General features: G+C 40.0%; 1 protein-coding gene across 10 annotated transcripts in view; it reads right to left on the bottom strand.

The window, feature by feature from the left end:
• Positions 1 to 15627, bottom strand: part of stxbp5l (syntaxin binding protein 5-like) — a 773590-nt gene that overhangs the window by 58723 nt on the left and 699240 nt on the right. For 5 of the 10 annotated variants that reach the window (XM_034186799.1, XM_034186803.1, XM_034186804.1 and 2 more), the window contains one exon: positions 7729 to 8028. The exons of 1 other annotated variant lie outside the window; for it this stretch is intronic. In XM_034186799.1, coding sequence (XP_034042690.1) covers positions 7775 to 8028 — 254 coding nt within the window. In that variant the 3' untranslated portion in view covers positions 7729 to 7774. Of the gene's footprint in view, positions 1 to 7728; positions 8029 to 15627 lie in introns of those variants that run through there. 4 more of the 10 variants (XM_034186801.1, XM_034186805.1, XM_034186807.1 and 1 more) reach the window with 1 other exon arrangement.

Genomic DNA, 15627 nt, shown 5'->3' with positions numbered 1-15627 from the left:
AATTTTTCCAGAAACTGTGAGAGACCTCCAGGTGGACACCATTCGGAAAATTCAGATGGCTTTCAGGCACAATTTTATGGGGATTACACAGATTAAGGAGTGCTCCAGCTGGTTTAAAGACCACCCACAGCGTCTGAGAGTGCGGCGCACTCCGAGCTCCGATCGACAGGCTGAAACCCCGCTGAAACAACCAGATCATTTCCAAAGTGAAGGCTTTGTTGATCCGGGACATCATCCCTCCGCTTCTCTTTCCATGACAAAAACTCCTGTAACAGTGGAATGTGCCGAAAAAGTGCTGATGTCCATGTCTTCTGCCATTTCTGTGGAAGTCAGATGATGTCCCGGATCAACAAAGCCTTCACTTTGGAAATGATCTGGTTGTTTCAGCGGTGTTTCAGCCTGTCGATCTGCGCTCGGAGTGCACCGCGCTCTCAGACGCTGTGGGCGGTCTTTAAACTGGCTGGAGCACTCCTTAATCTGTGTAATCCCCATAAAATCGTCCCTGAAAGCCATCTGAATTTTCCGAATGGTGTCCACCTGGAGGTCTGTCACAGTTTCTGGAAAAATTTGATGCAGCAAAGCTCCAAATCGTTCAGACATTTTATTCGCAATAAAAATCTGACGAGAGGGGTCGGATTTTGCTCACACAAAGCCTGCTCACAGGTGAATGACGCAACCGACAGGCGTGAAAAAACTCATGCATGCGCACGAAGGTTCAAGCTTGGCTAATGCAATCACATGTGATTCAAATCCATATGGTTTTTGCAAAAAATAAAAAGGTCGGATAGTTTTCTAACAGACCTCGTATATATATATGTATATATATATATATATATATATGTATATATATATATATATAAATAAAAATCCACAGCTGTCAACACCAAATCTGTGTCAGACAGGACTGAACATCTCTTAGCATCTGTGAACTAAAGTCAGTCTACATGTACAGCTGCAGGTTTCCTTGGAAACAAATCTCCTATTTTCCAAATATATTTTATTAATACAATTTGTCAAATTAATTAACACTAGTTTCTAACCTCAGGAAGGTAGACAATGAACCGCAACCTTATCCATATGAACTGTCCTCTGAGCTGGACAAAATAATATTGATCTAAACGCGCAGACAGCAGAGAAATGGAAGTGTCGGGACCGTCTACAAAGTACAAAAACAAGACACCAGACACCACCAAAAATATTCAATAAATTCAGGTGTGGTGTCCCAAAATTCACTGAACACATCAATGGTCTCCTGCTGGTTGTATTACAGCACTCAGTTTAGAAAATGTCATTGTGAAAAACTTTGGATAATTTTGTATTGTTTACATTTTCAAGAGCGTCCATGTTATACGGTGTAGTAACACAAAATTTTCTGCACACATCAGTGGTCTCCTGCTGGTTATACTATAGCTCTCAGTTTGGAAAAATGTGCAAAAATTGAATTTTAGTGATTTTTTTCATCATTAAAATAAGTCATAAAATGAGCAATAAAATTCACTAGTAAAAGTAAGTCCCTTCGGCTGCTCCCTTGTTCGCACTCGGGGTCGCCACAGCAAATCCAAGGTGGATCTGCATGTTGATTTGGCACAGGTTTTACGCCGGATGCCCTTCCTGACGCAACTCCACATTACATGGAGAAATGTGGCAGGGGTGGGATTTGAACCCAGAACCTTCCGAACTGAAACCAAGCGCATTAACCACTTGGCCACCACCCCTGCTCGAGCAATAAAATTCACTAATTCACAAAAATTCAATTTTAAATAAGGTTAAAGAATTAACCTGGTGGAATCAGTGGCTACAAAGAAAACCTGCACCCTCTTGGCCCTTTCTAGAACAAGTTGCCCACTCCTGCTCTAGATTATTGAGCCGTTTACCATAGGGGGAGGTTTCTGTCCTCAGTGAGTTTGACAGGTGGACTGTCCTTGACAGGTGGACTCCTCACCTGATCACACTGTACCCGGAGCGGGACGCACCCAGCAGGACCGGTCGCTTGACACCAGAAGTGCAAATACGAGGTCTGTCCGTAAAGTATAGGTCCTTTTTATTTTTTTCAAAAACTATATGGATTTCATTCATTTGTTTTTACGTCAGACATGCTTGAACCCTCGTGCGCATGCATGAGTTTTTCCACGCCTGTCGGTGACGTCATTCGCCTGTGAGCACTCCTTGTGGGAGGAGTCGTCCAGCCCCTCGTCGGAAATCCTTTGTCTGAGAAGTTGCTGAGAGACTGGCGCTTTGTTTGATCAAAATTTTTTCTAAACCTGTGAGACACATCGAAGTGGACATGGTTCGAAAAATTAAGCTGGTCTTCAGTGAAAATTTTAACAGCTGATGAGAGATTTTGAGGTGACACTGTCGCTTTAAGGTCTTTTCACGGTGCGAGACGTCGCACAGTGCTCTCAGGCGGCGTCATCAGCCTGTTTCAAGCTTAAAACCTCCACATTTCAGGCTCTATTGATCTAGGACATCGTGAGAGAACAGAGAAGTTTCAGAAGAAGTCGGTTTCAGCATTTTATCCGGATATTCCACTGTTAAAGGAGATTTTTTTAATGAAAGACGTGCGGGCGAATTGCAGCGTCGGCTCGCAGCCGCCGCGACGCTCCGCCACAGGAAAAACACCTCTGTTGGAAGCCTTGAGGACACGTTGGAACATCTCCAGCTGATAAACAATTTCTCATATACTCACTCCACTGAAAGCCATCAAAAGCCAACTGGATTTTACAAATGGTTATCAACACGGAGGTGTTTTTCCTGTGCCGCCGCGTCGGCTGCGTCCCGACGCGCGGACCCGTCCGCACGTCTTTCATTAAAAAAATCTCCTTTAACAGTGGAATATCCGGATAAAATGCTGACACCGACTTCTTCTGAAACTTCTCTGTTCTCTCACGACATCCTGGATCAATAGAGCCTGAAATGTGGAGGTTTTAAGCTTGAAACAGGCTGATGATGCCGCCTGAGAGCGCTGTGCGACGTCTCGCACCGTGAAAAGTCCTTAAAGCGACAGAATCACCTCAAAATCTCTCATCAGCTGTTAAAATTTTCACTGAAAACCAGCTTAATTTTTCGAACTATGTCCACTTCGATGTGTCTCACAGGTTTAGAAAAAATTTTGATCAAACAAAGCGCCAGTCTCTCAGCAACTTCTCAGACAAAGGAATTCCGACGAGGGGCTGGACGACGACTCCAACAAGGAGTGCTCACAGGCGAATGACGTCACCGACAGGCATGGAAAAACTCACGCATGCGCACGAGGGTGCAAGCATGTCTGATGTAAAAACATATGAATGAAATCCATATAGTTTTTGAAAAAAATAAAAAGGACCTATACTTTACGGACAGCCCTCGTAATTTTTGCGGTGATATGGTTTGCGATCAAGATTTCCTGCAGTCATTGATCCGTGAACTGAAATCCACAGAATACATAAACTATATATATATATATATATATATATATATATATATATATATATATATATATATATATATATATATATATATATATATATATATATATATATATATATATATATATATATATGTATAACCACATTGCGCAGCTGCTCGCAGGAAACCATATGCACAAAGCTGCATGCACAAAACGTCGCAGCAGGTATTTTACATTTTTTTTTCACAGCTTGCACTATGTTCCCGCATGCACAAAACGGTCGCAGCGGCATCGTTCATGCCTGCCCATCAGCTCAATGTTTTTGTGGTTCACTCATATGAGCTGATCCGCCAAGATTCTTCCTGAGTTGTACTTATTCGTACTATGTGTGAAGGGGCCCTTAGTTTTGCTATTAGTCCACTAACGTTTGTCGCTGGCATAGTAAGTAAGGATTTTGACCCAAAATGCATAGAATACTGTCATCTACTGGATGCGACTGTAAAGAGCATCCAACTGTCACACGGTCGACATTCGATGCTCTGTATCACACTTAGACTTTTCAGTTTTGCAAATGGCCTTTTTTTTCAAATGATTTTTTACATATTTACAAATACAGATTTATTTGTATGAAAAACATCACACACGTTACACTAAGTTGTGTTTTTTTTTTTTTTACAACCAACCAACCAGTGATGAGGAGGCTCAATTTCCCATCATACCTTTTCACATCTGTGAGTTTTAATGCTCAAACTTTCAGAATTAGTGCATTACTTTAAAACTAAAAGATATTTGTGATATTTTCACTTTGCAAAAATGACAGAGTTAACATTAATATCACTAAACCATCCGGAATTAGTTTGGTTTTTAAATTAAACCATAAGTCAAACCTGCTTTTCTGTTTATGTCTTTTGCCCACGTCTGGTGTACTGCATGCTGTGAATGTAAATGATTGTTCCTTACAGCAGTGGGCAGGGCACACAAAGAAATAAGCTCTGACTCATTGTTTGTGTTGGGTTTGTGATCGCTTTTGATTCTACTCAGGTGCTTAAACTCAAAACTGGCTTGTCAGTAACTGACAGTGTACCACAGTCACTAAAAGTTAGTGATTATTGGTTAGCTGTACCTTCTGCAAAAATTTTTTTGGTTTATCGTTGTAAAAGTTAACTGTTCAGTTAGCGGTTTAGTGATTATTGAACTTTTGAACAGACAGACTTTTGGTTAGCTGTGCCCACTACTGCCAACAACAACAAACCTTATATTGTTATGGATGTACTGCCTGAGCAAAGCAAGTTGCTAGTCAAGAGTAAAAAGAAAGAAATCTGATGAAATGTATCATAATCTTTCTTGAAAACTGTAGAATTCTACCTAAAAACGTTTTTAAAAGGTGAAAAGTGATCACATTTTTATATTTATTTTTAAAATTGGTAATATTTAATTTTCATTGTTTGTATAGACAGCTTGGTGCCCATTTCATTAATGTGCTTCCAGAAGCAGAAGGTCCCAGTTAAAGACTACCCATTCCTATTCTCCATGCAGTGGTGGGCACAGATAACCAAAAAATTAAGTTTGATAACAGATAATCAGATAACTTAAAAGTTTCTTTGATAAAGATAAACCGATAAACCACCCAAAAATGTATTGAAGTTACAGATAACCGATAAAGTCCAGTATTGTCTCTGGTACACTTGCAACTACTAACAAGCTGATTTTTAGTTTTAACACCATGATCGCTTTTGGAAGCATCAAAAGGGACAACAGACCCAAGCAATGAGTCAGCACTTCTGTCTTTGAGTGTCCTACCCCCTGCTGGAAGCTCCTGTTTACTACATGGCTTCCAGCACTGACGCAAGCTGAGAGGAGCTATGAAGCTCCACTCTCTACTCAAGCACAATGATGCCATCAGGCGGAGGAGGTCTTGGAAAATAAAGCAATGCTGAGTTATGGTTTGGTGTATAAATAAAATGAATACTGATAGAATAACTGTCAATTCTGTCATTTGTACAAAGTTAAAATATAACATATCTTTAATGTTGAATAATGCACTAATTCTGAAGTTTTGTAACAAACTTATTTATTTGTAAAAAAAAAAAAAGGCATAAAAAAGCCAAGTTGTAATTAGATAACCGTCTGATATAACTTGTGTCAAAAAAATAATAGAACACTACCATGCACTAATTCTGAAGTTTTGTAACAAACACAGACAGATCACAAAGGATTCTGGGTAAAATGTGCCTCGGCTAACACTGATTGGTTTGACTCATACATTATGTAAACCAACACGTTAATGTGAGGTGTGTCGTGTGTTGGTGTTTACAGATAAATGTGCTTTTGTAAAACATTCCATTTTTTTATTTGTAAAAAAAAAGGGCATTAAAAAGCCAAGTTGTAATTAAATAACTGTCTGATATAACCTGTGTCAAAAATAAATAATAGAACACTGCCATGATCTACTCGTGCCAGATGTTCAGTACTTAAGCTGGGTTTACTCTGTGCGAGTTTTGGCCCTTTTTCATCTGATTTTTCATTCGTGCAAGAATTTTTTGGATCGCACAGAGTTTCAGGTTAATCGTGCGTCCTACATCTTTTAGTATACATGGAGTAGCAAGCTGCGTTTAACATCTCACGACCACCTCCTGATCGCCGATCGTATGGTCAAATGAAAAAAAGCTTCTGTTTACGTTTTGCTTCTGGAAACACGAGTCGGACGTGTGGTTTTTTAATGTACAATGTGTGTGAGAACATAAATCGGGCACTCAGAACTTTTACACCGTGCGGTTCTGTGGTACAGTTTGAACTGGAACTGAGTACAGTGATTGAAAATATCAGCCCAGCTTCAGGGCCAATACTGCCATAAAAACTACTGGCCAGTAGATGGCAGTAGAGACCTTGAAAACTTGCCAAAACAAAATTCCAGATAATCTGTCTGCTAAATTTAAGATGCGTGGAATTTAATAAACGCAAACACAATACCAACGTCTATAAACCCAGAGAATATATTCACGAGAGCTTTAGGCACTAGAGTTTAATGCTGTTGTCCGTAGACCCTGATCAGAGTGTTTCAAATGCATTTCTCATGTCGTGAAAGTACTGAGATACCCATAATGCACCTGGACACAGCATGTCAACACTAAAACCTTAAAAATTAGAGAATTACTTTAAAACTAAAACATATATCTGATATTTTGACTTTATAAAACTTCAGACATGACGTTAATTTAAATAACTTGTCTGAAATGAGTTTGGTTAAAATTTGAACCATAAGTTAAAAATGTATGCCACTGGATGACTTGGGTGATATCGCCCGCGCATCAGTATGGGGTTAAAAGAAATGAGTTTTTTTTGTTTTGTGTGACTACTTCTCCTTTGGCTGCAGAGGATAGAGTGGTTTCTTCTAGAAGCAGCTCACCTCTGTTTTGCAGAGGGTAGAACTACACATCAGCTACGAAACATTTAGGTAGGTGCTCAACTGATTTAAAATTTTATAAGTGTTTGTAGCTGTTCAGCTTTATTTACCATGTTATTGGTCTAAAAATTATTGGACAAAAATTTATCACAAGATAATTAGTCCGATAATGGTTTTTAAAGTTATCTAAAAAGATAATCCCATAATGAAAACATTATCTTCGATAATTATTGGATTATCGGAACTGTGCCCACCACTGTCTCCATGTAATATGGAGTTGTCAGGAAGGGCATTGAGCATATAAACGTGTGTCAGATCAACATGTGGATACATACTGGATCTGCTGTGGCAACCCCGAGTGAAAACCAGAGAAGCTGAAAGACCTTACTAATTTTCACCGTATATATAAAAATTCTAGGCACACTTATGCTTCAGACATCTGTACAGCATGTACACTCTACCAGCCAAATGTTTGGACACACTTTCCCATTCAGTTGATTGAGAACGTTTGTACAAACATTTGACTAGTTTGACTGGTACTGTACATACACATTTATGTTATAGCAATACAGTTTGTGCATTGAGGCATTTAAATTAAACTGATTTTGAAAAAAACAAAAAAAATAATATGATTGGCAACTTATTGGAAGACGTCTGCAGCTGTTTGTAGATTTGTATTAGCTCACAGGTGCAATTGTTCTTTCTTAATATTAACGTGGTGCAACATCACTATTGTGTTTTAGGCACGCCATGAAAATGTTTTTCATTAAAGTACTTCAAATGGTAGAAAATGCTGTTTGCAGTATTTACAGTTGGTGCTGTTTACCTGTGTTCTTTGATTATGATGGGATTTTCAGAGAATAGGTTTGGCCCAGGAGAACCAAGGCCACATTAATCCATCCGTGGTGTTGTGAATGGTGGGACTGCTCCACTGTACCCACTGGGGTGCTAATAAATGAAAATCAACAGGGGTCTGTAAAGCTGCCTCATTGTGACCCTTTATGGCACAAGTTCGAGACTACTATATTTGATGAAACAGGACCACAGGACGAGCTGACAGACTGATGGACTGACAGACTGACGCACGTATAATACTGAGAAGGACAACAGCGGTTTGTGGCCGAAGCCCTCTTACCTCTCTCGCTCCAACAGTAGGGGGTGGTGGTGGTGTGGTGCTCATCGTGGGAGTACATAGTGACTCCGTGTAACTGCTGAAGCATTGCCCTCCTGGATGCATAACCTACTCGTCCCCATGATATAAACGCCATAGAACAAACAACAACGCCCCCCATACCCCACACAAACACCCACACAGGGCCACATCCATCCACCAAGAACAACATGAGACGGACAAATAAACAGCAGTATGAAAGAAAGGGAAAGAAAGAAAGCGTGGGACATCTGAGTTAGATATTCAGTGATATAGGGAGAAAGCAGGCATTTAAAAAATGCTGCTCATCTATTTTTCTAGTAACCATGCAACCTCTACTCACCCGTCGTTCTCCTCAACTGTTTTTCACCATCATCTTTTCAGCCAGACTTTATTGGCAAGAACATCTTTTGCATACCTCTCTGTTGTTTGGACTCTGGTGCAAGCCAGAGACAACGCTCGGCTGGACAGAGTCCACCACTGTGCAGCACTGATGCAGCATTTCAATTCTACGGTCTCTTATTGGAATTAAAACAATTAAAACTAATGTTTTATTCTTTTGTGATGAAAGAAGAAATTGAGTTTTAATTCCATGTCCAAACGGTGCATAGGTAAAAGGCTGACATATCTGACAGATGAATAATTGAAGAAAAGAAAACATGAAAACAACATCAAATCATCAGCAAGGTTGTTAAATGTTTCCCATTTTTCAAACCAGTTGATGAAACTACTGCTGTGAGCCAAATATTATGCAGATTGAATAGAACTAACATGAGACTCCATGTGCAAAAGGTGTTATTGGTCATGAAAACAAATGCACTTGCCAGACAGCGGCGGATCTAGAATTTTTCCACATTTTACAAAGCAGGACCAAGTATATGGCAAACATCCAAGTACAATTCGGTTGTTCGGTTGTTAATGTTCGGTTTGGTGTACAGGTTGTACCATTTCATAATCGCATTTCCTCAAATTTCACTCAGTAGTTCGGGCTGTAGCATACTCTACAGCTGCTATTCTGCAACATTTTGAAGGCCATCAAAATCATGTAGACGATCCACTTCAGAAAAAAATCTTTGTGTAAATCCATCTAGTGGTACTTGCTGTAGTTTGTTCAGTTTGACAAATGAACAGTCAGACAGAATTGTAAACAGAACCCATTTCAATGCCACCTTTTTCACCCTTTGTGAGGTAGGTACCCAACTGTTGTGTCACATGACCAGAAAACACGCAGATGACCCAGTGTTCTCTCTGTCTAGCTGAGTCCCCAGTCGAGCTGAGCTCCCCATCATCTAACGACAATATTTTGCTTTAAAGACAGCGTGTACATTAAGTCTTTACTTTTTTAATTGAAAAGACACTTATTACTGTATTTTTTATGTAAAGACAAAACTTAGATGGGTTTTCTTTGGTAGTGGAGCTCATCTCAATGGGTGACGTGTCCTGTCAAGATGCGCTCCACTGTGCAACTGTGCATGCGCACCTCACCCGTTGAGTTAAGCTCACCCACCGAAGAAAAGTAGAAAACCCACGTAAGTTTTGTCTTTATATAAAAATACAGTAATGTGTCTTTTCAATTTCAAAAAGTAAAGGCTTGCATGTACATATAAGCAGAATATTGTCATTAGATGACGAGGAGCTCATCAAGATGAGGGGATGCACATGCGCAGTTTCGTAATAAAGAGAGGTAGACAAACTCGATGGGAGGAGGCGTTAAAGACTGGGGTAGAGAGAACTGTGCATGCATGCGCGGTGGAGATCCTCTCGACAGGAAACCGTCCTTTTTCAGTGTGGCGAGCAGCGGCTCAGTTTTGTGATGTGGCAGAGGTGAGGTTTTGCTGTGTGATGGAGCCTGTGGGGTGTTGCCTAAAGAAAGCCAGGCACTGTGATACTTTGACAAGACACAAGGACCATTCAAGCGCCCTTATAGGTTGCCAGAGGCAGGCAAGACAGTGTCAGGGAAGTAGCAATTGTCTGTACACAACCTGAAACAATCAGCAGACTTCAATGGAATTACACACACGAGACACCACTGCAAGACGAGGACAGAATACCATAACTCCATTTCATTCACTCTTATGTTCTTATGAATAAGAAAATAACCTGTTCAGGGCATTGCCAAAATTTGGTTGGCAGCATATTAGCCAGCTCATTTTTAGTCACATGAATGAAAACACCATTCTGATTATTTTAGTATTTTTATCTTGTATGTGATAACAGATTAAGACAGCCACACGGTTTCCCAGATTTTCCCACACATCCTATGCACAAGCAAGATCACCGATCACTTTGTATTTCTTTGGGGCCTTTCATTTCTTTAAGTATTATATTCCCTGTCATCACCTTCATATCACAATGTAATTACATTTCTATTACATTCCTAAAGGTACTAGAACTTGACAAACAAGATAGACAATGGCATCAACAGGCAGAATTCTCCCTACTGTTACAGGAAAAATGGACTGAGAATGCATTGCTTTGTCGATATCCATTTTTAATTTTTATTTATTTTCCCCAGTAAGCTGAATTTCTGGTCTTATTGTTCACAGTGCTCAAGGGCCATGTTTTATGTTTACATGTGTCTACAAAAAACCCACACAACTTAGTTAGAGTGTGACCATGAAGGTTTGGAGAGGAAGTGACATCAGGTTAGAGATTTTCACATGACAGCTGTGGCATGGACACGTGACTTTTGCGATGTATGTTTACCAGCATACTGACTTTGGCTCAACAAATGAAAGAATCAAGAAACACAAATGTGACAGTGGCTATCAGATGTTTAATAACCATCATACTGAACTCATGGAGCCATGTGAAGTCCAAAGCAGCATCAGACAGCAGGACAATATTCTCTGTGACTGCTGTGTGCCAGTAAAATCACTGGGATGCAGTTGTGTTGCAGGAAATTTATTCATTATTTGTTAATTTAAATGTCCACTCTGGTTTCACTTATTGGATGTGTTTTTAATGCTGGCTGCACCAGTTACAGGGCAACCGGAAGAACAGTTGACTGTAAATCTCATCAAGATAATGTAAATAATAGTAATGCACCCCATGTGGTATTCCAGATGTCATTATATGTAGTAGGGAGAATTGAGCATGTTCAACTGGAGATGGCTATCATATGAGCTAGCCATCAAATTAAAAAGAAAAATCTGGTATACCAAATTAGAAATTATTCTAAAATGTATGAAGACAATTTTTAACCATGAAATCAATCAATCAATCAAATAATTTTATTTATATAGCGCCAAATCACAACAAACAGTTGCCCCAAGGCGCTTTATATTGTAAGGCAAGGCCATACAATAATTACGTAAAAACCCCAACGGTCAAAACGACCCCCTGTGAGCAAGCACTTGGCGACAGTGGGAAGGAAAAACTCCCTTTTAACAGGAAGAAACCTCCAGCAGAACCAGGCTCAGGGAGGGGCAGTCTTCTGCTGGGACTGGTTGGGGCTGAGGGAGAGAACCAGGAAAAAGACATGCTGTGGAGGGGAGCAGAGATCAATCACTAATGATTAAATGCAGAGTGGTGCATACAGAGCAAAAAGAGAAAGAAACACTCAGTGCATCATGGGAACCCCCCAGCAGTCTAAGTCTATAGCAGCATAACTAAGGGATGGTTCAGGGTCACCTGATCCAGCCCTAACTATAAGCTTTAGCAAAAAGGAAAGTTTTAAGCCTAATCTTAAAAGTAGAGAGGGTGTCTGTCTCCCTGATCTGAACTGGGAGCTGGTTCCACAGGAGAGGAGCCTGAAAGCTGAAGGCTCTGCCTCCCATTCTACTCTTACAAACCCTAGGAACTACAAGTAAGCCTGCAGTCTGAGAGCGAAGCACTCTATTGGGGTGATATGGTACTATGAGGTCCCTAAGATAAGATGGGACCTGATTATTCCAAACCTTATAAGTAAGAAGAAGAATTTTAAATTCTATTCTAGAATTAACAGGAAGCCAATGAAGAGAGGCCAATATGGGTGAGATATGCTCTCTCCTTCTAGCCCCTGTTAGTACTCTAGCTGCAGCATTTTAAATTAACTGAAGGCTTTTCAGGGAACTTGTAGGACAACCTGATAATAATGAATTACAATAGTCCAGCCTAGAGGAAATAAATGCATGAATTAGTTTTTCAGCATCACTCTGAGACAAGACCTTTCTAATTTTAGAGATATTGCGTAAATGCAAAAAAGCAGTCCTACATATTTGTTTAATATGTGCTTTGAATGACATATCCTGATCAAAAATAACTCCAAGATTTCTCACAGTATTACTAGAGGTCAGGGTAATGCCATCCAGAGTAAGGATCTGGTTAGACACCATGTTTCTAAGATTTGTGGGGCCAAGTACAAGAACTTCAGTTTTATCTGAGTTTAAAAGCAGGAAATTAGAGGTCATCCATGTCTTTATGTCTGTAAGACAATCCTGCAGTTTAACTAATTGGTGTGTGTCCTCTGGCTTCATGGATAGATAAAGCTGGGTATCATCTGCGTAACAATGAAAATTTAAGCAATGCCGTCTATTAATACTGCCTAAGGGAAGCATGTATAAAGTGAATAAAATTGGTCCTAGCACAGAACCTTGTGGAACTCCATAATTAACCTTAGTCTGTGAAGAAGATTCCCCATTTACATGAACAAATTGTAATCTATTAGATAAATATGATTCAAACCACTGCAGCGCAGTGCCTTTAATACCTATGGCACGCTCTAATCTCTGTAATAAAATTTTATGGTCAACAGTATCAAAAGCAGCATTGAGGTCTAACAGAACAAGCACAGAGATGAGTCCACTGTCTGAGGCCATAAGAAGATCATTTGTAACCTTCACTAATGCTGTTTCTGTACTATGATGAATTCTAAAACCTGACTGAAACTCTTCAAATAGACCATTCCTCTGCAGATGATCAGTTAGCTGTTTTACAACTACCCTTTCAAGAGTTTTTGAGAGAAAAGGAAGGTTGGAGATTGGCCTATAATGAGCTAAGATAGCTGGGTCAAGTGATGGCTTTTTAAGTAATGGTTTAATTACTGCCACCTTAAAAGCCTGTGGTACATAGCCAACTAATAAAGATAGATTGATCATATTTAAGATTGAAGCATTAAATAATGGTAGGGCTTCCTTGAGCAGCCTGGTAGGAATGGGGTCTAATAGACATGTTGGTGGTTTGGATGAAGTAACTAATGAAAATAACTCAGACAGAACAATCTGAGAGAAAGAGTCTAACCAAATACCGGCATCACTGAAAGCAGCCAAAGATAATGATACATCTTTGGGATGGTTATGAGTAATTTTTTCTCTAATAGTTAAAATTTTATTAGCAAAGAAAGTCATGAAGTCATTACTAGTTAAAGTTAAAGGAATACTCAGCTCAATAGAGCTCTGACTCTTTGTCAGCCTGGCTATAGTGCTGAAAAGAAACCTGGGGTTGTTCTTATTTTCTTCAATTAGTGATGAGTAGTAAGATGTCCTAGCTTTACGGAGGGCTTTTTTATAGAGCAACAGACTCCTTTTCCAGGCTAAGTGAAGATCTTCTAAATTTGTGAGACGCCACTTCCTCTCCAACTTATGGGTTATCTGCTTTAAGCTGCGAGTTTGTGAGTTATACCACGGCGTCAGGCACTTCTGATTTAAAGCTCTCTTTTTCAGAGGAGCTACAGCATCCAAAGTTGTCTTCAATGAGGATGTAAAACTTTTGAAGAGATACTCTATCTCACTTACAGAGTTTAGGTAGCTACTCTGCACTGTGTTGGTATATGGCATTAGAGAACATAAAGAAGGAATCATATCCTTAAACCTAGTTACAGTGCTTTCTGAAAGACTTCTAGTGTAATGAAACTTATTCCCCACTGCTGGGTAGTCCATCAGAGTAAATGTAAATGTTATTAAGAAATGATCAGGCAGAAGGGAGTTTTCAGGGAATACTGTTAAGTCTTCAATTTCCATACCATAAGTCAGAACAAGATCTAAGATATGATTAAAGTGGTGGGTGGACTCATTTACATTTTGAGCAAAACCAAATGAATCTAATAATAGATTAAATGCAGTGTTGAGGCTGTCATTCTCAGCATCTGTGTGGATGTTAAAATCGCCCACTATAATTATCTTATCTGAGCTAAGCACTAAGTCAGACAAAAGGTCTGAAAATTCACAGAGAAACTCACAGTAACGACCAGGTGGACGATAGATAATAACAAATAAAACTGGATTTTGGGACTTCCAATTTGGATGGACAAGACTAAGAGTCAAGCTTTCAAATGAATTAAAGCTCTGTCTGGGTTTTTGATTAATTAATAAGCTGGAATGGAAGATTGCTGCTAATCCTCCACCTCGGCCCGTGCTATGAGCATTCTGGCAGTTAGTGTGACTTGGGGGAGTTGACTCATTTAAACTAACATATTCATCCTGCTGTAACCAGGTTTCTGTAAGGCAGAATAAATCAATATGTTGATCAATTATTATATCATTTACTAACAGGGACGTAGAAGAGAGAGACCTAATGTTTAATAGACCACATTTAACTGTTTTAGTCTGTGGTGCAGTTGAAGGTGCTATATTATTTTTTCTTTTTGAATTTTTATGCTTAAATAGATTTTTGCTGGTTATTGGTGGTCTGGGAGCAGGCACCGTCTCTATGGGGATGGGGTAATGAGGGGATGGCAGGGGGAGAGAAGCTGCAGAGAGGTGTGTAAGACTACAACTCTGCTGAAATGCAGTGACTACCTACTTTAGGAAAGGGAGGAGCACAGGGCGACATGTATAAGAGCGGAGGAAGGTGTACACAGGCACACTACATTCTTTGTAGGAGATGCAACCTAAAAGAAATTGGAGGCTGTAAGGAGGTGGCAGGAGAGAGTGTCGCTAGACAGCATCAGATGGTAGTTTGTAGGATGACTTTTGAGGTGAAGAAGAGGAAGAGAATCAGAGCTCAACAAAGGTTGAGATGATAGAAGATGAAGGAGGAAGTCTATTGTGTGAAATTCAGTGAGCAGGTGAGAAAGGCACTGGATGGAGGTGAAGTGATTTTCGACAATTGGAAAAGTACTGCAGATGCGGTGGGGGCAAGCAGCTAGGAAAGCACTGGGTGTGACATCTGGATATTTGAAGGAAGACAAGGAGACATGGTGGTGGAACACAGATGTCCAGGAAAGCAAAGGAGAAAGACGTTGGCAAGAAATAATTGGGATAGTTGGAGAGATGAACAAAGTAGATAGGAGTACAAGGAGATGTGGCGTATTGTAAAAAGAGAAGAGGCAAAAGCTAAGGACAATGCATATAGTGAGCTATACAAGAAGTTGAACAGTAAGGAAGCAGAAAAGGACTTGAACCAATTCGCCAGACAAAGGGACCAAGCTGGAAAGGATGTGCGGGAGATTAGGGTGGTAAAGAATGCAGATGGTAATGTGCTTACAAGTGTGTGTTGAGAAGGTGGAGGGAATATTTTGAGGAGCTGATGAATGAAGAAAATGAGAGGGAGAAAAGGCTAGATGATGTGGAGAGAGTAAATCAGGAAGTGTCAGGGATTAATAAGGATGAAGTGAGGCACTTTTAAAGAGGATGAAGACTGGAAAGGCAGTCACTCCAGATGACATTCCAGTGGAGACATGGAAAGGTCTAGGAGAGATGGGTGATGTGCAGAGCTGTGGTAGCTACAAAGGCATAAAATTGATCAGCTAGAGCATGAAATTATGGGAAG

The sequence above is a fragment of the Thalassophryne amazonica genome, chromosome 14 (assembly GCF_902500255.1).
Source record: "Thalassophryne amazonica chromosome 14, fThaAma1.1, whole genome shotgun sequence".
Classification (NCBI taxonomy): domain Eukaryota; kingdom Metazoa; phylum Chordata; class Actinopteri; order Batrachoidiformes; family Batrachoididae; genus Thalassophryne; species Thalassophryne amazonica.
This window is presented reverse-complemented; position numbering and strand designations above follow the sequence as displayed.